Here is a 23,427-nt window from a genome sequence, read left to right as displayed (position 1 = left end):
ATAATGTGCATAAACTCTTCTCCCTGGCCGGCCAGCTCTCTCCTCTGCAATGTCAAGAGAGCCTAGAGCCTATTAGGAGCTCAAGATGGTGAGGCTGGCCCCTCCCACAGCTGGTCCCCAGAAGGTCAAGTGCCAGCCACGGCCGCTGGGTACTGGCGACAGGAAGGGTTGGCCCAAAGTGGCTGGTGGAGCTTAATCTGGGGCGGCCCAGGGAGCCTCCTGGCTGGTGGAGGGACAGCACCCCATCATTGGGGCTGGCCTCCGCCCTTAACCCGTCCTACTCTTTGATGTGCAGATGGTGGTGGGGGATGGGGGGGCCTTCCTGGCCCCAGGCCTGCCTGCTTCTCACAAGGGGGAAGAGGCTGGTGGGCCAAGGGTGATAATAAAACCCAGCTCTCCTTATGTGTCAGGCCATTTGCTAAGTACAAGTATCTCCTTCAATCCACACGCCAGCCCGACAGCTCTGACACTGCCACGTTGTGCAGATGAGACCGAGGCCTGGGCATGTGGGTGCCTTGTCTAAGAAACTGAAACCAGACCTGCTGGACTCCAGGATTCCAGCCTGCGGAGTTGGCCGTGAGTGTCTGTTGGAGGTGACTCCTAAGGACCCCTGCGGCTGTTCCCACCTTATCCCCCTCCCCTCAGCCTTGGATATTCAACTGGGCCTTGCAGGGCAGAGGCTGAGCCACAATGGGGCTCCATTTGTCAAGAAATGCTCACCAGGGCCAATGTGTGCATGGAGCTGCGCTGGTCCCAGGCCTTCTCAGAGTTGGCCCTAACTGTCCTCTGCCCCAGGTGACGTGGAGGGCACAGCCCCCACTTTATGAGCCTGGCAAAGCTGTCCCCACCCCCATGGCTTGCCTGCTCATCAGCCCAGCCCCTCCCTGTGTGCTGCTCTAGAAAACAACCTCTTTATGCGTTGGTACCCGCACCCCACTCCACCCTTCCACCACGGAAGACGGTGGGTCATGCCCTTGGCCAGTGAAGGGTGGCACCAGGTCTAGGACCCTACGCTTGCTGCCTTCACTGCACAGACCTGTCCCACATTGTCCCGGGTATCCCAGGTGTTCCTGTGGGGTGGGAAGAGGGGCACGGCCAGCACCCTGCACCCTTGCCTCATGTTAAGGAGGGTGCTCCCTGGAGAGCACTCTCTGCGCTCTGCCAGGGCCCCTCTCACCACTCTCTGCGGGAGCACTGGGTCCACAGCTGCCCACCCTCCACCTCGTGATGCCTCCCCACCACCCAGCATCTCCAGCTGCCATCAGAATAGGGATAAAAGGAGCCCTGCAAACCGCCCAGCTAGCTCAGTCGATAGAGCATGAAAAGGAGCCCGGAGTCCTGCAGGCAGACACGGAGGCACAGGTGCAGGGCACCTGCAGGAAGGGCCAGCAGGCTGGGCACGTCTCCCCTCCCGTGCTCTGGGGTCCCAGGCTCCACGGTGCTCCGCATGCACCCAGCTTCCCCCCACCCGGCCTCCCCAGCTGCTGTGTTGACCCACTCCTGCTTTAGTTTAGTAATGAGTCTCACTCATCTAGAAATCCTTTATTTACATTTTCTCTTAGAAAAAAATATACAGATCTGCTGCCCTATTGATTCCTCAGATTTAGGGTCTTTAGGGAAAGGTGAAAGAGGGTACAGGGCGGCCCCCAGCAAGGCCGTTCATTGTCCATTGAGAGCTTCTGCTCATCTGGCCCTGGAGCTGGGCTTCCCTGAGATCAGCCCCAGGGCCCTGGGTGACAGGCGCCATGCCAGGCCTAGGGCGGGGTTGGCATGAGGGGCAGGGGCTGGGAGGTGTTCAGTCAGCCTGGGTCATCAGGAACTAGACTGGTTCACAGGCGGAGAGAACATGGGCTGGAGACTTTGTCCTTGAGGGGAGGACACTGGTGCCTCCGGCTCCAGGAATGGAGGCCCTGCCACCAGCTGCTGGGATGGACATACGTGGGCACCTTGCATGGGGGCCGGGTGACTTCAAAGGCTGGGGACTATTTGCTGTTTTCTGTGAACCACTGGAGCACCACCTCCTTGTTCTCCTTCACCCACTTGATGTTGGCTCTCGTCTTCTCCAGGGCTTGCTCCAGGGCCCGGGTGCCTGAGCCAAAGCCTGTTTCCTCGTTGTCCTTCTTGAACTGCTCCAGCTGCCAGAAAAACAAAAGATTCTCAGCCTGGGCTTGGTCCCTAACACAGCCTTGAGGAGGAGCTCTCTCAGGCCTCTGGCTTTCCACTCCCACTTTAGAGTCCCCATGGATGGGACCACATCCTGTTCCAGGGACAGGGAGGACGTCCACCTTGCTCCCGGGCAAAGTCCTTGTCAACACAGAGGTTGCAAAATGACAATCCCAGGCAAAACCTGGCTCAGGGAGATTCTGGCCTTCATGTGTAATATTTTATTATAATATCAATCCAATCAAGAGAGTAGAGAGGGGCTAATGAAGCAACCAGCCAAATCTAAAATGTGGACATTTCTATACCACAAATGATCCAGTTGCTTCAATAAATAAATGGGTTTTTAAAAAAAAAATACTCCTACAAATTAGAAGAGTTATCAGTCCTGGAGGTTCTAGCCAGGCAATCAGCCAAGAGAATGAAATGAAAGGAATCCAGAAAGGAAGAAGTAAAACTATGTGTATGACATGTTTGCATACATAAAACTTTAAGGAATCCATTAAAAAAACTATTAGAACAAATGATTTCTGCAAGGTTGCAGGATACAAGAGCAATACACAAAAATCAATTGTATTCCTATATACTAGCAGTGAAAACCTTAAAATGAAATTAAGAAAACAATCCCATGTACGATAGCATGAACAAGAATAAAATATTTCGGAATAAATTTGACAAAATAAGTGCAAGACTGGTATGCCGAAAACTACAAAACATTTTTGAAAGAAATTAAAGAACACCTAAGTAAAAAGAAAAAAGACCCAAATAAATCTGTGTCCATGGACTGGAAGATTTAGCATTATTAAGATGGCAATAGTCCCCATATTGGTCTAGAGATTCAATCCCATCAAAATTGCTTTTTTTTTTTTTTTTTTTTTGCAGAAATTGATAAATGATCCTAAAATGCATAAGAAATTGCAAGGGACCCAGAAGAGCCAAAACAAAATTGAAAAAGAACACAGTTGGCCAGCCTGGGCAAGATGGTGAAACCCTGTCTCTGCAGAAAAATACAGAACATTAGCCGGGCATGATGGCATGTGCCTATAGTCCCAACTACTCAGGAGGCTGAGGTGGAGGGATCACCTGAGCCTGTGAAGTTGAGGCTGCAGTGAGCTGTGATCTCACCACTGTACTCCAGCCTGGGCGACAGAGTGAGACCTTTTCTCAAAAAAAAAAAAAAAAAAAAAGCAAATTGGAGGACTCACACTTCCCGATTTTAAAACTCACTACAAAACTACAGTGATCAGGACAGTATGGTGCAGGCATAAGAATGCAAATATAGATCAATGAAATAGAATTGAGAATCCAAAAACAAACCCTTACATTTACAGTCAATTGATTTTCAACAAGGTTGCCAAGACCTTTCAGTGGGAGAAGAACAGTCTTTTCAACAAATAGGACTTGGACAACTGGATATCCACATGCAAAAGGAATGAAGTTGGACCCCAACCTCATATCATATACAAATATTAAGTCAAAATAGATCAAATGCCTACGTTTGAGTGAAAACATAATAAAACTTTTTTTTTTTTTGAGGCAGAGTCTTGCTGTGTCACCCAGGCTAGAGTGCAGTGGTGCGATCTTGGCTCACTGCAAACTCCGCCTCCCCAGTTCAAGCAATTCTCCTGCCTCAACCCACCGAGTAGCTGGGATTACAGGCGCCCGCCACTGCACCCAGCTAATTTTTGTATTTTTTAGTAGGGACGGGGTTTCACCATCTTGGCCAGGCTGGTCTTGAACTCCTGATCTCATGATCCACCTGCCTCGGCCTCCCAAAGTGCTGGGATTACAGGCATGAGCCACCGTGCCCGGCCAATAAAACTCTTAGAAAAAACATTGTCAGGTCTTTTGTGGGTTTGAAAATTTTTTTCGAAATAAACATAGGTATAAATCTTCATGATCTTGGGTTAGACAATAGTTTCTTAGATATGCCACATAAAGTATAAGCAACCAAAGGAAAAAAAAAACAGATAAATAGGATTTCATCAAGATTTAAAACTTTTGGTTATCAAAAGACCTATCGAGTGCGTGAAAAGAAAGTCCATAGAATGGGAGAAATACTTGCAAACCCTATCTCTGATTAAGAGTCTAATATTCAGAATATATAAAGAACTCTTACAATAAAAAAACAACCTAATTTTAAAATAGCAAAAGACTGGGCACAGTGGCACATGCCTGTAATCCCAGCTACTCAGAAGGCTGAAGTGGGAGTGTTGCTTGAGCCCAGGAATTTAAGGACAGCCTAGGCAACATAGTAAGACCCTCTCTCGAAAAGAAAAATAGTCAGTCTTACCCATTTCTCCAAAGATACACAAATGTGTATAAGGCCAATAAGCACATGCAATATTCAACATCATGTCATTACTCATTAGGGAGATACAACTGAAAACCATAATGATACCACTTCCTACCCACTAGATTAGTATACTTAAAAAAGAGGGAAAGGGAGATAAGTGTAGACACAGAGCAATTAGAACCCTCACGTGATACATTGCTAATAGGAATGGACAATGGTACGGTTGCTTTGGAAAACATTTTGTCAGTTTCTCAAAAAGTTAAACACAGAGTAACCAAATGACCCAGCAATTCTGCTCCTAGATGTATACCCAAGATAAATTAAAACATGTTTGTACAAAATTTGCACATGAAGGTCCATGATATTCATAATAGCCAGAAGACTGAAACGACCCAAAAGGCCATGAATGATGAGCTGAAAACAAAATGTGGTACATCCATGTAATGGAACATTATTCAGCCATAAAAAGGAATGATCCCTGCTACCACATGCGTGAATCTTGAAAACATTATACTAAGTGAAAGAAGGCAGACAGACACAAAAAGGCCATGTATATATGATTCCATTTTATGAACATCCAGAATAGGTAATAAATCCATAGAGACAGAAAGTATATTAGTGGTTGCCACGGGCTGAGGGGACCAGGTAGGAACAAGGAGTGACTGCTAATGAGTACAAGGTTTCTTTTTGGCGTAATAAAAATGTTCTGAAATTAGACAGTAGTGATGGTTGTACCACGTGGTTTTTTTTTTGTTTGGTTTGGTTTTGGTTTTTTGAGACAGGGTCTTGCTCTGTCGCCCAGGCTGGAATGCAGTGGCACCATCTCGGCTCACTGCAACCTCTGCCTTCCTGGTTCAAGTGATCTTCTCACCTCAGTCTCCCGAGTAGCTAGGACTACAGGTATGTGCCACCATGCCCAGCTTATTTATTTATTAGAGATGAGATCTTACAATATTGACCAGGCTGGTCTCAAACTCCTGGGTTCAAGGGATCCTCCTGCGGTGGCCTCCCAAAGTGCTAGGACTACAGGCATGAAGCACCCCACCCACCCCACCTTGTTAGTTTACTGAAAACCACTTAAAATGGTGAGTTTGATGGTCCATGAATTATATATCAATTTTTTTTTTTTTTTTTGAGACAGTGTCTCACTCTGTCACCCAAGCTGGAGTGCAGTGGCACAATCTTGGTTCACTGCAACTTCTGCCTCCTGGGTTCAGGCAATTCTTCTGCCACAGCCTCCCAAGTAGCTGGGACTACAGGCACCCCCCACCACACCCAGCTAATTTTTGTATTTTTAGTAGAGACGGGGTTTCACCATGTTGGCCAGGCTGGTCTGGAACTCTCAATCTCAGGTAATCCGCCTACCTTAGCCTCCCAAAGTGCTGGGACTACAGGCGTGAGCCACCACGCCCAGCGAATTATATCCCAATTTTTAAAAAAGACAAACTAACTTAATCCAAGCTGACTTTGTCAAGCTTCTAGTTCAAACATATACATCAATTGTAAAAAGACCTTTTATAAACAACTTAGAAAATTTGAATATGGCTTGGGTATAAGATGATAGTAAGAAGATAATCATTTTCCTGGGTTTGCTAAGGACAGTGTGATAATGTTTTAAGAATGCCTTTATTGCTGGGTGCAGTGGCTCACGCCTGTAATCTCAGCACTTTGGGAGGCCGAGGTGGGTGGATCACTTGAGGTCAAGAGTTCGAGACCAGCCTGGCCAACATGGTAAAACCTTATCTCTACTAAAAATACAAAAATTAGCCGGGTGTGGTGGCGCATACCTGTAATCCCAGCTACTCGGGAAGCTGAGGCATGAGAACTGATTGAACCCAGGAGGCGGAGGTTGCAGTGAGCCAAGATCGCACCACTGCACCACTCCAGCCTGCATGACAGAGTGAGACTCAGTCTCAAAAAAAAAAAAAAAAAAAAAAAAAGAAAAGAAAAGTCTGGGCGCCATGGCTCACGCCTGTAATCCCTGCACTTTGGGAGGCTGAGGCGGGCGGATCACGAGGTCGGGAGATCAAGACCACAGTGAAACCCCGTCTCTACTAAAAATACAAAAAAATTAGCCAGACGCGGTGGTGGGCGCCTGTAGTCCCAGCTACTCGAGAGGCTGAGGCAGGAGAATGGTGTGAACCCGGGAGGCGGAGCTTGCAGTGAGCGGAGATTGTGCCACTGCACTCCAGCCTGGGTGACAGAGCAAGACTCCATCTCAATAAAAAAAAAAAAAAAAAAAGAATGCCTTTATTTTTCATATGACTAAATTATTTAGAGGTAAAATTATTTGGTGTCAGTGATTTGCTTAAAAATTGCCTGCCTGGAAAAAGTACTGGCAAAATGTTGCTAATTGTTGAACCTGGGTAATGGGTACACGGAGGTGCATTATACTACTCTTTCCTTTTGTGCCTATACAAAAATCCCAAGATGAATTTTTTTAAATTGAATTATCAACATTTCCAAAGTCTGGCTGCTCGGCTTCCTCTGTAAATAAGGAAGGCCTGGCGGCGTGGAGCCTGTGCTCCCTCAGGGCCACAGTGGGAGAAGAATGCAGTGCCCCTTTGGCCTGGGAAGGAAGTAGGCAGAGCCCAGGGCTGGGGAATGACTTCTTACCTGCTGCAGCTCATACTCGGTGGAGAATCGTCGTGTCACTCCCTGGATGAGGTTGGAGAAGGAGAACGAGCCACCACCATAACTGCAGGGAGGGAGAGAAGTGAACTGTGAGGGAGGCTGGGAACTAAGGAGGCTCATCCTCACACCTACTGGGGAGGGAGCCATGATTACAGAGGAGATGAAATGACACGCCCTGGGAGGCCCCATTAGGAAGTGGGGGAGTCACAGCTTGAACACAGGTCTGACTGTCGAGTCCCTCACTCCCCTCTCTTCTGGAGAATACGCCCATCCGCCACATTTTCCTTCCAAATGGGAAAAGGGACTGCCCGTACCCCAGCTTGTCTTTCCATTCCTGCCCCACCCTAGCCTCCAGGCTTGGCTGATTTTTGTCCACTCCTGGGCAGTGCCCCTGGCATACCTTACACGCACAGGCCACCCCCCGGGGCCCCAGCCTCGGCGCTTGCTGTCCCTGTCACCCACTCCACAGACTCACTCATTAAAAAGCTTCTTCCAGTTGCTTTGGACAAAGTCCCAGACCAGACCTTGCCCGATGACGTTGTTGGTAATGCTGATGATGGTAGAGGTGGCATCCTGCTTCCGGATTAAGTCGGGGTTCAGGGTGTAGCTCAGGTACCTAAGAGGGCCAGATGCTGAGTCAGCTACTGCTAATTCAGGTGACTCAGGAGAGAACCTGGACTGTCCCACACACATCACCTATGCCTGCGTCCTCTCAACATCCCCTCGGCCTGCCAGGGGCTGAGAGACCCCTTGGTCCTTCTTCCCTCTGTAGATGGAAAACTGAGTCACCTGAGCAGGGTCACAGAGTCACTGGCTAAGCCAGTGTCATGCCCGACATAGAAATATTTGACAATGAATCAATGAAGGAAGGAGTCCTAGCATCCCAAGCCCTGGCACCAGGTAGGTGGCCACTCCTGTCTTTGACACTGAGGGTGGCCCTTCTTTTCTTTTCTCTTCTCTTTTTTCTTTTCTTTTCTTTCGAGAAGGAGTCTCACTCTGTTGCCCAGGCTGGAGTGCAGTGGAGCGATTTGGGCTCACTGTAACCTTCGCCTGCCGGGTTCAAGTGATTCTCCTGCCTCAGCCTCCCGGGTAGCTGGGATTACAGGCATGTGCCACCACGCCTAGCTAATTTTTGTATTTTTAGTAGAGACGGGGTTTCTCCATGTTGGCCAGGCTGGTCTCGAACTCCTGACCTCAGGTGATCTGTCCACCTCGGCCTCCCAAAGTGCTGGGATTACAGGTGTGAGCCAACACACCCTGCCCAAGGGTGGCTCTTCTTTACTGCATCCAGGTAATGGCATATGAGGCACATGGTGAGAGGTGGGGACCCTCATCCAAGGGCTTGAGGGGGTGCCCAGCTGGACGGCTGAAAGGACCCAGGTCTAGCTACGCCAGAGCCTTTGACAGAAGGGAACACAAGTTGTTGTCAGGTAAAGGCTAAGAGGCCACAGCAGCTAGGAGCAGAGGACATGGACCGAGACCTGAGTCCGGATCTTGTCTCTATCACTTATTAAAGCTTCTGGTCTGCACCAGTTGCTTTGGAAATACTGCCTCCACCTCAACAGGTCTGTGAGGGTCACATGAAGGATCTGGTGAGGAGCGTGGAGGCCTGCCTGGTTCTCCAGGTGGGGAGAAGTTTCTCGCAGTCCCACCCTGCCCCAGGACTCACCTGTTCAGGATCCACACCTCGTTGCTGCAGGCCAGGGCTGCCCGGAGCTTGTCAGCCTCATTGACCAGTGTGGCATTTCGGAACTGCCCCCAGGCGAAGTCCCACTCCTCCTCACCGCCCTGGGCGATAGCGTTGCAGTAGACGGTGGACCGCAGGTTGGGGTGGATCCTGGCGTGGGGTAGGGAGGTCAGGTGTGGAGCAGCAGCGGGGAGGGTGGGACAGGGGTCTGCTGAGGACGGGGCTGTGGGGGGCAGATGAAGACTGGCAGAGGAGGCGCAGGGGAGACACTCACGGGTTATTATTGGGGTTCTCCATCCACTGCTTGAAAAGGCCGGAGACCATCTCCTCACACTCTGGAACTCCGTTGGAGCAGGCGGTGCTGATGGCGTTAATCTCGTTGTACCTGCCCCAGGGGTGACACGTGGTTAGCACATCTGGCCAACTCCAGCCAAGATTCACCTCTTGACACACAACCCCAGGCCGGCACCCTGCCTAAGGCTCTATGGCCTAACTGGCCCTCTGGGCCCCCCTGTATGTGCTTTGTGCCTTGGACCTGAGGTTCTTTGGTCCCCAAAGCAGTCCAGGACCCAGAAGGGCAGGAACAGGCTCCAGCCCCAGTTTCAATACCTAGAAACTGTATAACCTCAAGCCAGTGGGGTGAGCTAGAGTTTCAGTTTGGGTCTTTGTATAAAGAGGTCCGATGGGCCCACAGGCCAGATGGAGCCTCAGGGCAGGGCCTCCCTGCTCCTGGGTGGGGGTCTCTCCCTGCCTGGTGCCCCCGCATTGAGAGCCGCGGCACAGAACACTGCCAGGATGTTGCCCTTGACTCCCCGGGGTGCCCAGGAGCTCCAAACCCATGAGAGGTCCCACTCACTGGTCCATCAGGTTTTCTGGGATCTCCCTCCAGTTGTTGGTATTATTTCTGAAGTGAATGAAGAGGGGTGTGACCTGCTTCTTCAGGTAGTTCTGGGGAAAAGAAAACATGAATCGCATCAAAGACTCATGCCTGACCTGCCTGGAGCCACGGAGCCTCTGATGTTGAAGGGCAGGCGTCCGCAGAGACGTCAGAGGTCAGGGCCTCACCTGAGGCCAAACAGTGCTCAAAAGGGCCCATAGAAGTCTAGAGTTCAAATAACTGAGCTGAGTTTCTTTCTGCTTAAAGCCCTAGTCAGTTCCAATATTCTTTGTCTACGGGTCACCATTTCTTAAAATAAAATGTTGGGTTTTCCCTACACAATCATAAATATTCCATGACTTGCTGGGCGCGGTGGCTCATACTTGTAATCTCAGCACTTTGAGAGGCTGAGGCGGGTGGATCACCTGAGTCTAGGAGTTCGAGACCAGCCTGGGCAACATGGTGAAACCGCGTCTCTACTAAAAATATAAAAAAATTAGCTGGGTGTGGCAGTGCACACCTGTAATCCCAGCTACTTGGGAGGCCGAGGCAGGAGAATCACTTAAACCCGGGAGGCGGAGGTTACAGTGAGCTGTGATCACGCCACTGCACTCCAGCCTGGCTGACAGAGCGAGACTCCATCTCAAAAAAAAAAAAAAAAAAAAATTCCATGACTTATTGTGGGGAATTTAGAAAACACAGAGAAGCATATGCAGAAAACAAAACACACCCAGGAGCTCACCAAAACTATAGTTTCCACATTGATGCATTTACACCTTCTATTTTCTATACTTTTTTCTTTTATACTTAGCATATTCTGCACATGGCTTTTTTCTCCTAACATTGTAGTGTAAGCCCCATCCCATGCTAGTAAAATCCTCTGTGGACTCTGGTTTGATATGGCAGGTTGATTTCTGTGCCCACCTGGATCCACGTCCAAATGTAAAAGGAATAAACCCCCAATAACAAAGAACAGGAGAGGCAACAATGGATGCAAGGTCAACATAGTTTAGGCAGCTGGGACGCGCAGAAAGGGAGATGTACCAGGCTTGGCAGAGTGGGAGAATTTGCAACTGAGAATCTGCAGAAGGGGAGACAGAAGCAAGGGAACTTGCTGTGACAAGACTCAGAATTAAAGGGACAAGTCCAGGCATGGTGGCATATGCCTGTAATCCCAGCACTTTGGGAGGCTGAGGTGGGCGGATCACCTGTGGTCAGGAGTTTGAGAACAGCCTGGCCAACAGGGTGAAACCCCGAAGCTACTAAAAATACAAAAATTAGCCAGGCGTGGTGACGGGCCCCTGTAATCCCAGCTACTCAGGAGGCTGAGGCAGGAGAATCGCTTGAATCTGGGAGGTGGAGGTTGAAGTGAGCCAAGATTGGGCCACTGCGCTCCAGCCTGGGTGACAGAGCAGGATTCTGTCTCAAAAAATAAATTTAAAAAATTAATTAATTAATTAAAGGGACAAGTCAGCAAGGGACAGAGGGGAGGTGAGGACTGCAAACAGGAAGATGAAGTCAAAGTCTACAGAAGGAGTCATTCAACCCCCAAGTCCCCACTTCCCTCCTTGTAGAGGGCAGCACCCCTCACCACCCCTATGAGAGAGATTGAACCAGGGGGCTCAGAAAGTGGGGTCACCAAACCACAGTGGGAGGGTTGCTGGATTGCAAAGACGGTCAGAGGTGAAAGTTTCCATACTGAAAGGCGGCACGCCAGTTCCCTTCCCTCCTGTGTCCCAGAATGGAGTACTACCAGCCTCATTGCACAAGACAGAGGCTCACTCTGGAAAAGCTGCATGGTCTCAAGAGAACAAACCCATGGATACTAATTTTTGAGGGTCCCCAGTGAAGAGTTACTTGGCCACCCAGTCACCTCGCAATGAGATCCCCCAGACAACACACTCCACCTTCCCATGGAGCTTCCACTTGCATTTTGTTTGTATCTGTCTCAAATCCAAAGGGGTGGCTCAGCCTCCAACTTGAAAAGAGGCCAAAACAAACACAAAACTCAAGAGGAAACGAGTCAATGGAAAAAAAAAAAAAGAAAGAAAACTTCATAAGAGCCTGTAATAAATATCCTCTGAGAGTGAAGAGAAGATACTGCATAGGATGCTGGAATCAGAAAGAGCACTTGGAAATTTAAAAATATGATGGAAGAAATAAAAACAATTTCTAGGTGAGGTGGTGTGCAAAGCTGAGGGAACCTCCCAGGGGGCAGAACAAAAAGTCAACAAGCTGGAAAACAGAAGAGAAAAAGAAAACTAGAGGATGAAAGCAAGAGAAATAAGCTGGACTTACAGGGGTTCCAGAAAGAGATAACTGGAAAAAAGGAAGGGAATAAAGTTTAAAGAAGCAATACAAAATCTTCCAATACTAGATGTTGTGAATGCCAGTCCTGATTGGAAAATGTAGATGGAGACAAGGCCCAAACCAAGGCCCACCAGGACCGAGAGAAGCTCTCAAAGTTTCCAGAAGGGAGGAAAACTGGTCACATTCAAATAACTGGGAATAAGAATGGCTCTGGGCACCTCATCAGCAACATGACAAGCCTGACATGAGTGGAGCAAGACCTTAAACATTCAGAGGAATAATTTCCCACCTTGAAACTTCTAAACTCAGCTGAACGCTCAATCCAGTGTGAGAGTGGAATAAAGACATTTCAGATGATCTACCCCAGAAAAGCCACCTCTCATGAACCCTTTCTCAAAAACTCCTCGAAGATGTATTCCCCTGAGAGGGAAAAAAAATCAAAGAATCCATGGGATGCAGGAAACACAGTAGAGGGAGGCACCTCCAAGCATGGGAGCTGTGTGGCAGCTCTGGAAGAGAGCAGGCAGAATAGGACTCCAGGAGGAGTCCAGTCTCAAAACTGGGCTGGGCACAGTGGCTCACGCCTGTAATCCTAACACTTTGGGAGGCCAAGGAGGGAGGATTGCTTGAAGCCAGGTGTTCCAGACCATCCTGGCCAATACAGAAAGATCCCATCTCTACAAAAAATTAAAAATTTTAAAAATAGCTGAGCATGGTGGTGCACATCTGAGGTCCCAGCTACTGGAGAGACTGAGGCAGGAGGATCCCTTGAGCCCTAGGTATTTGAGGCTGCAGTGAAGCGTGATTGCACCACTGCACTCCAGCTTGGGCAAGAGAGTGAGACATCGTCTCTAAACAAACACACAAACAAAAACTTGACCTATTGTGTGATATATTTGTAACTGTGTACAAAAAAGGAAACATAAACATAGTGCTCTACATGGCTCAGCAGAGAATACTATTTAGATAATCACAATAAAGCAAATGCTTAACACTGATTTGACTAAATATTATGATTTAACTACATTAGGAGGATGGGGAATGTGGGGAAAGCAGGTAAGAGGGTTGAAACTTCATTTACCAAAATATCTCATTTACCATAATGGATATTAACAGATAATTGAACTTTTTTTTTCTTTTTTTTTTGAGATGGAGTCTTGCTCTGTTGCCCAGGCTGGAGTGCAGTAGCACCATCTTGGCTCACTGCAAGCTCCACCTCCCAGGTTCATGCCATTCTCCTGCCTCAGCCTCCCGAGTAGCTGAGACTACAGGTGCCCGCCACCATGCCTGGCTAATTTTTTGTATTTTTTTTTTTAGTAGAGATGAGGTTTCACCATGTTAGCCAGGATAGTCTCGATCTCCTGACCTCGTGATCCACCTGCCTCGGCCTCCCAAAGTGCTGGGATTACAGGCATGAGCCACTGCACCCAGCCCGATAATTGAACATTTTTTAATGAAAAAAGAACTCTTCAAGCATGATTTAATGACTACATATCACACCCTGAAATGGATATTCTACAGTTTAACCAATCTTCAACCTTTAGACATTTAAGTATTTGTGTTTTGTTTGCTTTTTGTCTTTTATGAACTGCTGCAGTGAGCATCCTATGGGTGTAGCTTATTCATTCAGAATAAGCTCAAGTTTCCTTTTGGTCTCCCAAGTGGGAGCCTCGGCCCTCAAATAGGCCCCTATGCTCAGCATTAAAATACTCCAAAGCAGCCAATACCCACATCTGTCTCATAGCACAGGTGGGCTGGCCAGGCAGGTAGAGGCTTGCCCACCGTACAGAGGAGATAACTGGGTCTAAGAAAGGGTTGCCCAAGGCCACACAGCTGGCAAAAGACAGGTCTTCTGGCCCTCAGCAGGGTGGCCTTTTCTGTGCCTTCTGAAAGCATTAATTCTCCATATTTCAAATCAATACACTTTGCTGAAGTCTCCGCGACCTTTAGTTTTTTGCCCCACGCAGCCTCCTCACCTCCGCAGTGCCTGCTCACTCACCTCGATGTCCCTCCGGCTCACTCTCTCATCTGCGTGCTCTCAGGAGAGGACCTGACAAGGCAATCTTTCTTTTTTTTTGGTTTTTGGTTTTGCTTTTGAAGGTTCCCTGACCAGGAGTCCAATAGGCAATAGTCTATTAACTTCCTAATAGTGCACTTTCAGGCACTGCGGCGAACTGGTTCTTGAACCCTGCCATGCGCCTCCGTACCTTCATGGGGCCGTAGACCTCGGAGCGGTCGAACATGAGCTTGAAGTAGCTCAGGCTGCTCAGGGCGGCCTCCCAGGGCATGTAGTCTGTCTCTTCAATCAGGAAGAGGGTGTTGTTCAGCGCCAGAGTGACAGGGACCTTATGGGCACTGGGAATAAACAGAGGGGCCCAAGTAAAGCACCTCCACCCAGCCCAGCCACAGCCTGGGAACCGCAGCCCAGGCCCTCAAAGATGCTCCACATCCCTAGGCCCCCTGTATCTGCTCCTGGAGCCTGAGGTCCCAGATTCCCAACTGAGCCAGCTCAGGCATTTGCCATGGAAAAAGAGCAACATGGCTGCTGGGTGGTGCCACAAACAAGGCCCCACCCTCACCCATTGCCAGTCCCATTCCCTTGCTTATTAACCCCATTTTACAGTGAGGAAACTGAGGCTCAGAGAAGTGAACTGACTTGCCCAAGGTCACATACCTCACGAGAGACAGATCTGAGATTCAAAAGGGCAAGAAGCCCGTGCTCTTAACTCTGCCCACCTCTTCTGACTTTCTGGGCACTCTAGGCCTTTCTTCCTCCTCTTCCCCCTGCCTGCTGTACACATTTAGCTCACAAATGTCCTTGTCTATGGGTGACATCACTCATGTCCAAGAGCTTAGAGTGCCTCACCCCAAACAGAGTAGGTGCTCAATAAGTACCTGTTTATCCATGCTGCATCCCTCTTGCCCTGTCCAGCCCAGATTTTTGGCACCTAAAACAGTGGCCTGGCACAGTCAGCCTTCAGGAAAAGCTTGGTGCAGCTGGGCACGGTGGCTCACACCTATAATCCCAGCCCTTTGGGATGCCAAGGCGGGTGGATCACCTGAGGTCAGGAGTTTGAGACCAGCCTGGTCAACATGGTGAAACCCCATCTCTACTAAAAATGCAAAAATTAGCCAGGCATGGTGGCACATGCCTGTAATCCCAGCTACTTAGGAGGCCGAGAAGGGAGAATCACTTGAACCCAGGAGGCAGAGGTCGTAGTGAGCCAAGATCATGCTACTGCACTCCAGCCCGGGTGACAGAGCAAGACCCCATCTCAAAAAAAAAAAAAAAAAAAAGCAGGGGGGCATGGCCAGGCGCCATGGCTCATACCTGTAATCCCAGCACTTTGGGAAGCCAAGGCAGGTGGATCACAAAGTCAGGAGTTCGAGACCAGCCTGACCAATATGGTGAAACCCCATCTCTACTAAAAATACAAAAATTAGCTGGGCATGGTGGTGCACACCTGTAATCCCAGCTACTCGAGAGGCTGAGGCAGAGAATCGCTTGAACCTGGGAGGTGGAGGCTGCAGTGAGCTGAGATCACGCCACTGTACTCCAGCCTGGGCAACAGAGCGAGACTCCGTCTCAAAAACAAACGAACAAACAAACAAAAACAAAAACAGTTTGGTGCTGTGGAGTAGAGGATGGCTTTGGAGTTGGACAAGCCTCTGTCTGGCTGTCATGAACTACTGTGTGACTTCGGGCAAGGTGTCACATTCTACATCTGTGAAATGGGTGTGTGGGGACCCAGGGAGGGACGTCCAGGGAGCACAGGAGCTCAGTGCACAGCACCTGGCATGTGGGAAGGGCAGCAGGAGGAGCGGGGCCCTCATTGTGGACTCAGACTTGCTGAAGCCACGAGCTTCTGCAGCTGAGCCAGGAAGCGGAGCACTCACCTGGCCAGGTTGAAGGCGTCATTAATGATCTGTGCCCGATTGATGACAGGGATGGCCTAGAATGCGAAGCACAGCATGTGACCACGGGTTGGCTGTGGGTGGCAGGCCTTGCAGTCTGGTGCCTGTCCTGGGGCAGGGGGCAGGGCGAGGGGTGGCAGACACCCACCAAGTGGTCTGTCTGCAGCTGAGTCTGAATCTTCCTCCAGTTCTCTTCGTCGTAGTTCACCTGGTAATAGCCCGTCACATTGAGGTTCAGCAGGACCCACTCATTGCCTGATGTTCTGAAGAGATTGTTCTCGTCTGTGGAGAGGGATGAGACCTGGGCAGGGCTGCTCAGAGGCCACGGGCTGACCCCTGGACCTCTTGCAAGAGCAGCTGCCCCTGCAGCCTGGCACTACCTCACCCTAAGGCTTCTGGGGTGACGCTAAGGGTGGGGAAAGAAGGGATGAAGAACTGGGCTGCCAGTGGCTTCACAGACCATAAACCCATGAGGATGACATGCCACCCCAAACCTCAGAACCTGCCCTGCCTCCCGAGGCTCTGCATGGCCAGGCCAGCTGCCAGGCCGCTCACACTCAGCAACCCAGGCTGTTCCTCCTCCTTGCCCTCCTCCACACTCCATCACACCTGCCACCCAAGTGGGAACCACAGGCAGCTCCTCCTCTCCCTTCCCCTCCCATTCACCCAGCCCCCCAGTGCTGCTGTCTCTTCCTGGGGCTTAGTGCCCCTTCCTCCCTGTGGGTCTCCCTCCTCCCTCACTCCTCCCATACTTTGTTTCAGCAGCCAGTGGTTAGGGCCAATAGGTTGCTCATTTCCCACCTGCCCCATCCACTGTCTCCTGCAGCCCCTGGGGCCCTTGGGGACCAGCTTTATCTCTTGGGCACACCTCTGCCCTAGCCACACTCAGTCCCCACACTCTCTCCTACCTCTATCCCTGGCACTTGCTATTCCCTCTGCCTGGAATTCTTTTCTCTGCCACATTAGCCTGTCTGATTCCTACTCTTCCTCTAAGACTCAGCTCACCTCCTCCAGGAAGCCCTCCCTGACCTCTCCATGAACTTGAATCTCCCTTATTCCTGGCTCCATGTCCCCATACCTGACTAGCCCCAACCATACACTCTGAAAGCACTCAGCACAGCACTAGAATGCCTCCAACTTCTTGCCTTCCTTCATCTGTAGCCTTGGCCAAGCCAAAGGACGACTTGTCATGCCCTTTGCTTCCTCAGTGCCTGGCTGAGTAGGGCTGCTCATAACATGTGCCAGGCACTACTTTAAGCATTTTATGTGGATTCTCTCCACTTTTTTTTTTTTTTTTTGAGACAGAGTTTCGCTCTTGTTGCCCAGGCTGGAGTACAATGGTGCGATCTCGGCTCACTGCAACCTCCACCTCCCAGGTTCAAGCAATTCTCCTGCCCCAGCCTCCAGAGTAGCTGGGATTACCGGCATGCGCCACCACACCTGGCTAATTTTGTATTTTTAGTAGAGATGAGGTTTCCCCATGTTGGTCAGGCTGGTCTCGAACTCCTGACCCCAGGTGATCCGCTCGCCTCGGCCTCCCAAAGTGCTGGGATCACAGGCGTGAGCCACCATGCCCGGCCTAGGATTCTCTCCTTTAATCCTCATATAACGAATGGAGTATTGCTCTTAGCTTCATTTTATAGATGAGGAACTACAGACCAGAGAGGGATGGTAACTTGCCCAGAGTCACACAGCAAAGCAGCAGCAAAGTGGAGATTGGAACCAAAGAAGTCAACTCCATTTGTTGAATGAAATGGAATGGCCCATCACAGCCCTCAGAACATGGACCAGGAGCTAGGAGTATGGGGTGGGGGCTGCTGCCCACAAGGCAGGGCCGGATTACCTCTTACATCCGTCAGCCAGTAGTCCTGCTGCTGTGTGCCACTTCTGATGGATGTGATGGGCACAATCCACAGGTAGCTGCAATTAAAGAACAAGAGGTGGTGAGAGATGGCGGTGTGGTCACTGCCAGTGAGGAGCAGCTGCCCAGGTTCCCAGCTTCTGCCCAGCTCTGGCACCGAGTGCCCCTGATCTCCTGGCTCTGGAGGGAGGGTTTGTCTACAGTGGCTGGGGCTGGGACCACAGGAGGCCAGTCCTACTATGGTCCCTTAGTAACCGCCCTCTACCCCACCCACCTGACCATGCCTCAGTGACCCCATCTGCTCACTTGAATTCTGAGGGGCGGGTAACATTGGAATCGGGGTCAAGGAGGAAGTGCTCCTGGGAAAGGGTCCCCGTGCTGGTATCCACCGTGATGACCGGGAAGCCCATCTGCAGGGTCCAGCGGTCCATGATGTCGCGCACGGTGGTGGGGAGTTGGATGGACCGGTTGTTCACAGCCTGTGAGTGGAGCGAGAGGGCGTGGCCATCAGTGGGCTGCCACCCTCCAGTCCCTGCCATCCAGGGCATCTCCTGCAGATTCTCGCCTCGACTCCGGGGGGCCACTTGTATGGGAGGCCTGGGAAGGGCACTGGGCTGGGAGCTGGGAGCCAGGGTACCGTCCAGCTCTGCCTCTCCTCGGCTGCTCAGTGCTGGACAAGCTAGAGAACTTCCCAGCATATCTATGTGGCCCCCCATTCTGTGGTCCACCCTGAGGTGTGCATGTCAGGGAGGGGGTGCCCAGGATGCCCATGGCTCTTCCTGAACAACACTGGGAGGATGACAAGAAAGAGGAGACAGAGATGAGGGAAAGCCAGTGTTCGAATGTCACAGGCAGGGGTGGGGGACGGGGCCCTGGGGGTCACATGAGGGAAGTGCACTCGGACTGGGGTGTGGGGCGGGGCTCAGGGGCACGGTTGTTGTCTTCTTGGATCTTTGCTCATGTGCCTGCCTTGCCTTTGTCATCACAACAGAAAGCCAACATCATTTGTTACTACCTGAAGGAAGGAATCACCTAAGAACGGGGCCACACAGAGGGCAGAAGAGCATGTGGGGAGGAACCAGCTGGGGGCCACCGGCCGAGGGTCTCAGGAAAGAGGAGTGAGAGGGAGGAGAGCTTGGCTTAGGAGGGAACACAGAGGGGAAGTTGGGGCAGGGCAAGGAAGGTAGTGGGGGAGACCCAGGCAACGACAGTGTCATTTTGTCAGCAGCATCTTGGGGTCTGGTGGGTTGGAGATTGCCCAACAGGGACCTGGACCTCAGCTGTGACTCTGTGACAAGATCTTGGCTCTCGCTTCCCTGGTGAGACTGGCCTGAACTGGAAGTGCAGCGGCAACAGTGGGGTAGAAGCTGGATGGGAATTTGGGGCCCGGAACTCTGGAGGGGCTGTCGGTGAGGAGAGGACGTGTCTGTCCACTGGCTTAAGAGGCTGGCATTGGGCAGAGCTGCAGGGAAGGGGTGGGGGGCAGCTGTCAGGGAGCAGAAATGATGGGGGCAGGATGGAGAGCAGATGGACTCCAACCCCGGGGGAGGCGGAGGAGCGGCAGCCTCTGGGGGAAGGCAGGAGGGTGTGGCAGTCTGAGGGTTTGCCCCACAAACAGGGGCTGTGCGGGGTCTGATGGAGAGGAACTCGAGGCGGGGCAGGGGCAGAGGGCAGAGTTCCTGCTGAGGGTGGTGGAGCTATGTGCAGACACATGCCCATGGCGCCAGCGGGGGGCACAGGGCAGCCAGGAGTGGGGAGAAGGTTGAATGTCAGGCTCCAGAGTTCCAGGCAGAGGCAGGAACCATGAGAGCAGTTTCCTCACCACCAGGAAGGGGCTCTACAGCTCCCATCAAGGAGCCCGCTTTAGCCTGAGGTCAGTTGCCGGCCAGGACCTCAACCACGGCCTCCCTCAGACACCTCTTGCAAGGAGCCATCCCGGCTTCCACTGCAGGGAGGAGCAACGGAGGCTCCATCCACCCTGCAGGGCTGGTCAGCCGCAGAGCTGGACCCCTTCTCTTACACATGTGCTGCCCCCAGGCACCTTCAGCATCTCAAGACCCCGACAGGATGGCTGCGGAGGGGCTGGCTGCTACTGACCTCCTGCAGGTGGTCCCACAGGTTCAGGTAGATGGTGTTCTGGTAGGCAAAGGTGTGGAGGTAGGACTGTAGAAAGACAGGGCACGGTGAGGGCACAGCTGGAGCCCCCCAGGGTCCTCCTCTGTGGTGGGCTGAGGCCCGGGTCAAGGACCAGGGGCAGAAGGAGACCCACCCCCATGGCTGGCCCAGGGTGCGGTACTCACTGCCAGGCCCTGCTTGAATACGTCCTCGGACAGGAAGCTGGAGAGCATCCTGAGGACTGAGGCACCCTGGGGTGGGGGTGAGGGGGCGCTCAGAAGGCTGTGCCGAGCCACCAGGACCCTGTGCGCCCAGACTCCAGCTTCAGTGAGGCCCCTCCAGGCCAAGTCCCCACCTCCCTCCCCGTGCCCCACGAGAGAGCGGGCTGCACCTTGTTGTAGGAGATGGAGTCAAACAGCTCACTGATCTGGGCCGGCGTGTTGATCTCCGAGGCGGGAGTGGACAGCGGGTGGGAGGAGGCCAGTGCATCCACGGCCATCACGCGGTACACATCATTCAGCACCATGAGGTCTTTCTGCAAATTCCCCAGGGCCATCAGGAGACTGGCCTGGTAGCGGTGGCCCAGGTCTCTCTCCACGCCTCCTGCACCGGACCCTAGGGCAGCTGGCTCACCAAGTTCCAGGTGGGCTCCGCATAGTCAGCACCCAGGTACTCCACGTAGGAGGCGAAGCCCTCGTTCAGCCACAGGTCATTCCACCACTCTATGGTCACCAGGTTCCCGAACCACTGTGGGGGGAGGGGTCAGCTGGGCAAGCCACGCCCAGGCTGGGCACTGAGAATCCCCAGAACTACCCTCCCCAGGGCCGGCCATCTGCCAGGCACAGTGGGGACTTCACCAACACCATCATGATCCCTTCCTGCTGCCCTGCCAGGCGGCACCCTCCTCCCTTCTCAGCAGCCTGGGCGGAGCCTGGACCTGCGCCGTCTCCTCTCGGAGCCCCTGTTTCCTTCTCCACACCCCCAAGATGGGGGTCTACCTGGTGGGCCAGCTCATGAGCAATCACAGTGACCACCCGCTCCTTGTTGCTGCTGGAGGAGGACAGCGGGTCGAACAGCAGGGAGTTCTCCCGGTAGGTCACCAGTCCCCAGTTCTCCATGGCGCCGGCGTTGAAGTCAGGCAGGCCAATCTGGTCTGGAGAGGCGAGGCCATTGGCAGGCTGGCCTCCGGGAGTGGAGCTCTATCCACTGCCTCCCTCCTCAAGGACCCCTCCTCACCTGATTTTGGGAGTGGGTAGGGTGTGTCATAATGACCAGCAAAGAAGTTAAGGATGGGGCCTGTCACGTTCAGGGCATAATCGCCGTGGCCCGCCGCAATGGCACTGGGACGGGCCCAGATCCGGATCTGCAAGGTGTGAGGAAGAAGCAGGCCAGGGGCTCCTGTTTGATCCTGGGGCAGGTGGGCTGGGTCCCAGGATCCCTGATGGGCCAGGGCTGGGGGCCAATCAAGCTAAACCTAGAGGCCTGGTCAGCAGAGGGGAACGCTAGCGGGGTCTGGAGGCTGTGGGTCCTAGAGAAGGGCCTTTGGAGAATAACAATCATCAGAGCCACCATCTGTCTGGTACTGGTGGGTCAGGAAGTCCCTTCATGAAGAGAAACCATTGTTTGCATTTTTCAGGTGCAGAAATGGAGAAGCAGAGAACAAGACACTTGCCTGAAATCACTCAGAGGTGGGATTCAAACCCCGGCCTAACGATTCAGAAACTGGCACAGGGATGAAGAGAACAGGAAGACCCCTCAAGCCGGGGCCAGCCCACGCGAAGGAGAGAAGGGCCCAGCCTCATACCAAGACATCATTGGATGCCTGCCTCTCCACGTGGTCGAACTCACTGACAATGAAGGCCAGCAAGTACGTGGACATCCTGGGCGTCGTGTGGAACTCAGTGACATTCCAGTCGGGGTCTTCTGGAAGTGGGGTGCTGGGACCTGGGCAGGGAGCATGCGTGTGTGAGGATGCACCCTCCTGCCCCACACCCCAGCCCAGGGTGCCTGTCTCCTGGCCGTGTGGCCGCAGGCAGGGCCCACTCACCTTTGGGAAGCATGTTGGACAGGGCCGTCAGGTCCTTGGGGTGGATAAGCGTGATGTTGAACTCGGCCTTCATGGCCGGCTCATCGAAGCATGGGAAGGACTTCCGGGCATCTGCGGCCTGCATCTGTGTTGTGGCCACCACCCTGCCCCAACAGGAAAGTTAGAGGGTGCGCCAGGGCTGGGGGTATGGGAGGGGCTCTGAGGATGCTACCAGGCATGCAGGGAAAGGGGTGCATGGAAAGCTGCCCCAGCCTAACCCCTGCTCCTGCTCCTGTCTCCGCCTCCCCCAGGAGCCTCCGGAGCCCTGCTAGGCCAGCTGACTGGTGGGGGTGGGGGCTCCTTCTGGATTCGGGTGCCAGCAGCCTCTCAGGGACCTCGGGTGAGTTTCTCTCCTCTGAGCCTCGGTTTTCCTGTCTGTCAAAGGGACACTCCGTCCCTCATCCCCAGCTCCCCGATGAGGGGTGGGGAAGCCCTCCCAGTTTGGTGCGTTGGCAGCTGCTCTGCCAGCAGCTGGGGGTGAAGCAATGGGCCAGTCTCGGGCTCCACAGGGTTCAAAGGCCTGCAAGCTAAGTCCTTCCTTGGCCCTCAGAATCCAGCCTTGCTTCAGCACCTCGGATCCACCCCACCGGGCAGCCCAGACAGAACTCACTTTTTGACATTGCCCTCCGTGTACTCGCTGCGGTAGAAGCCCGCCAGGTCATCTGCCAACTCCCCCTCGAACTCGCTGTCCATCTCATACTGGCTGTCCTTCACCAGGGAGCCCTTGAGGTGCACCACCAGGTACTCGGTGAGCTCCACCAGCTCAGTCCTGTCAATGTCAGGGGGCTGGGAGCCTCCCACACCACGCAGGACCACCCTGTGCCCCTGGCTGAGGGTGTAGTTGAGCTTCTTGCTGTGGATGATGATGACGTCAGTGGCCTCAGTGCAGGTGAAACGGACGGTGCTGGAGCCCTTAAAAACGTACAGGCCCCTGTCATCGGGGGTGAGGTACGGCCTCAGCGTCACCTGGTAGGAATCGGGTTTCAGCGTGTTGGGGAGGCGGTAACGATTCCACGGTTTACTTTGGTCCAAGGTGGTGGCCGAGGTGGGGTTGGTGGTGGCTGAGGTGGACGGGGTGGTGGAGGCCTCGGGGGAGCTGTTGGCGTTCTTGTTCTTCTCCTGGGAGTACACCACTGACAGTGCGATGATTGTGCACACGGCTGCCACGCCCAGGAGGATCCCCAGGATGCCCAGGGACTTGGAAATGTAGAAGCCCTTGGCCATGGTGATGGTGGGGAGGCGGCCCGGGGAGCCTCAGGCCAGGCAGAGAACGGAGCAGCCCCAGGCCGGGCTTATATCCCCTAAGGGGAGGGGCCCCACAACAGGCAGGCTGGGCAAAAATTAACCAGGGCTCCAACAGGCGAAGGTCACTGGACTGGGCAGGGGCACGCTCCGCCTGGGGAGAGGAGATCCAGGAACGGTGTGTGGAGTTGGGCTCGGGGGTGCCTGCTGGAAGCAAACAGTGTCTGGTTACAGGCTGCAGGCG

At 52.7% G+C, this 23,427-nt stretch overlaps 1 protein-coding gene across 1 annotated transcript; it reads right to left on the bottom strand.

The window, feature by feature from the left end:
* Positions 1-1,660: 1,660 nt before the first annotated feature.
* Positions 1,661-23,189, bottom strand: ANPEP (alanyl aminopeptidase, membrane). The gene is made up of 20 exons (XM_032175640.2): positions 22,552-23,189; positions 21,903-22,045; positions 21,660-21,799; positions 21,092-21,218; positions 20,854-21,008; positions 20,489-20,602; positions 20,247-20,390; positions 20,041-20,106; positions 19,838-19,903; positions 18,047-18,219; positions 17,723-17,799; positions 16,028-16,161; positions 15,862-15,917; positions 14,172-14,319; positions 9,634-9,725; positions 9,052-9,162; positions 8,760-8,927; positions 7,566-7,706; positions 7,073-7,154; positions 1,661-2,135 (listed from the first exon to the last, which is right to left on the bottom strand). The coding sequence occupies exons 1-20, from the start codon at positions 23,163-23,165 to the stop codon at positions 1,983-1,985; spliced, it is 2,904 nt and encodes a 967-aa protein (XP_032031531.1). The 5' UTR covers positions 23,166-23,189; the 3' UTR covers positions 1,661-1,982.
* Between the last annotated feature and the right edge of the window lie 238 nt (positions 23,190-23,427).

Source organism: Hylobates moloch, unplaced genomic scaffold (assembly GCF_009828535.3).
Source record: "Hylobates moloch isolate HMO894 unplaced genomic scaffold, HMol_V3 SCAFFOLD_14, whole genome shotgun sequence".
NCBI classification, from domain to species: domain Eukaryota; kingdom Metazoa; phylum Chordata; class Mammalia; order Primates; family Hylobatidae; genus Hylobates; species Hylobates moloch.
Note: the sequence above shows the minus strand (reverse complement) of the source record. Positions and strands in the feature narration are given on the sequence as shown.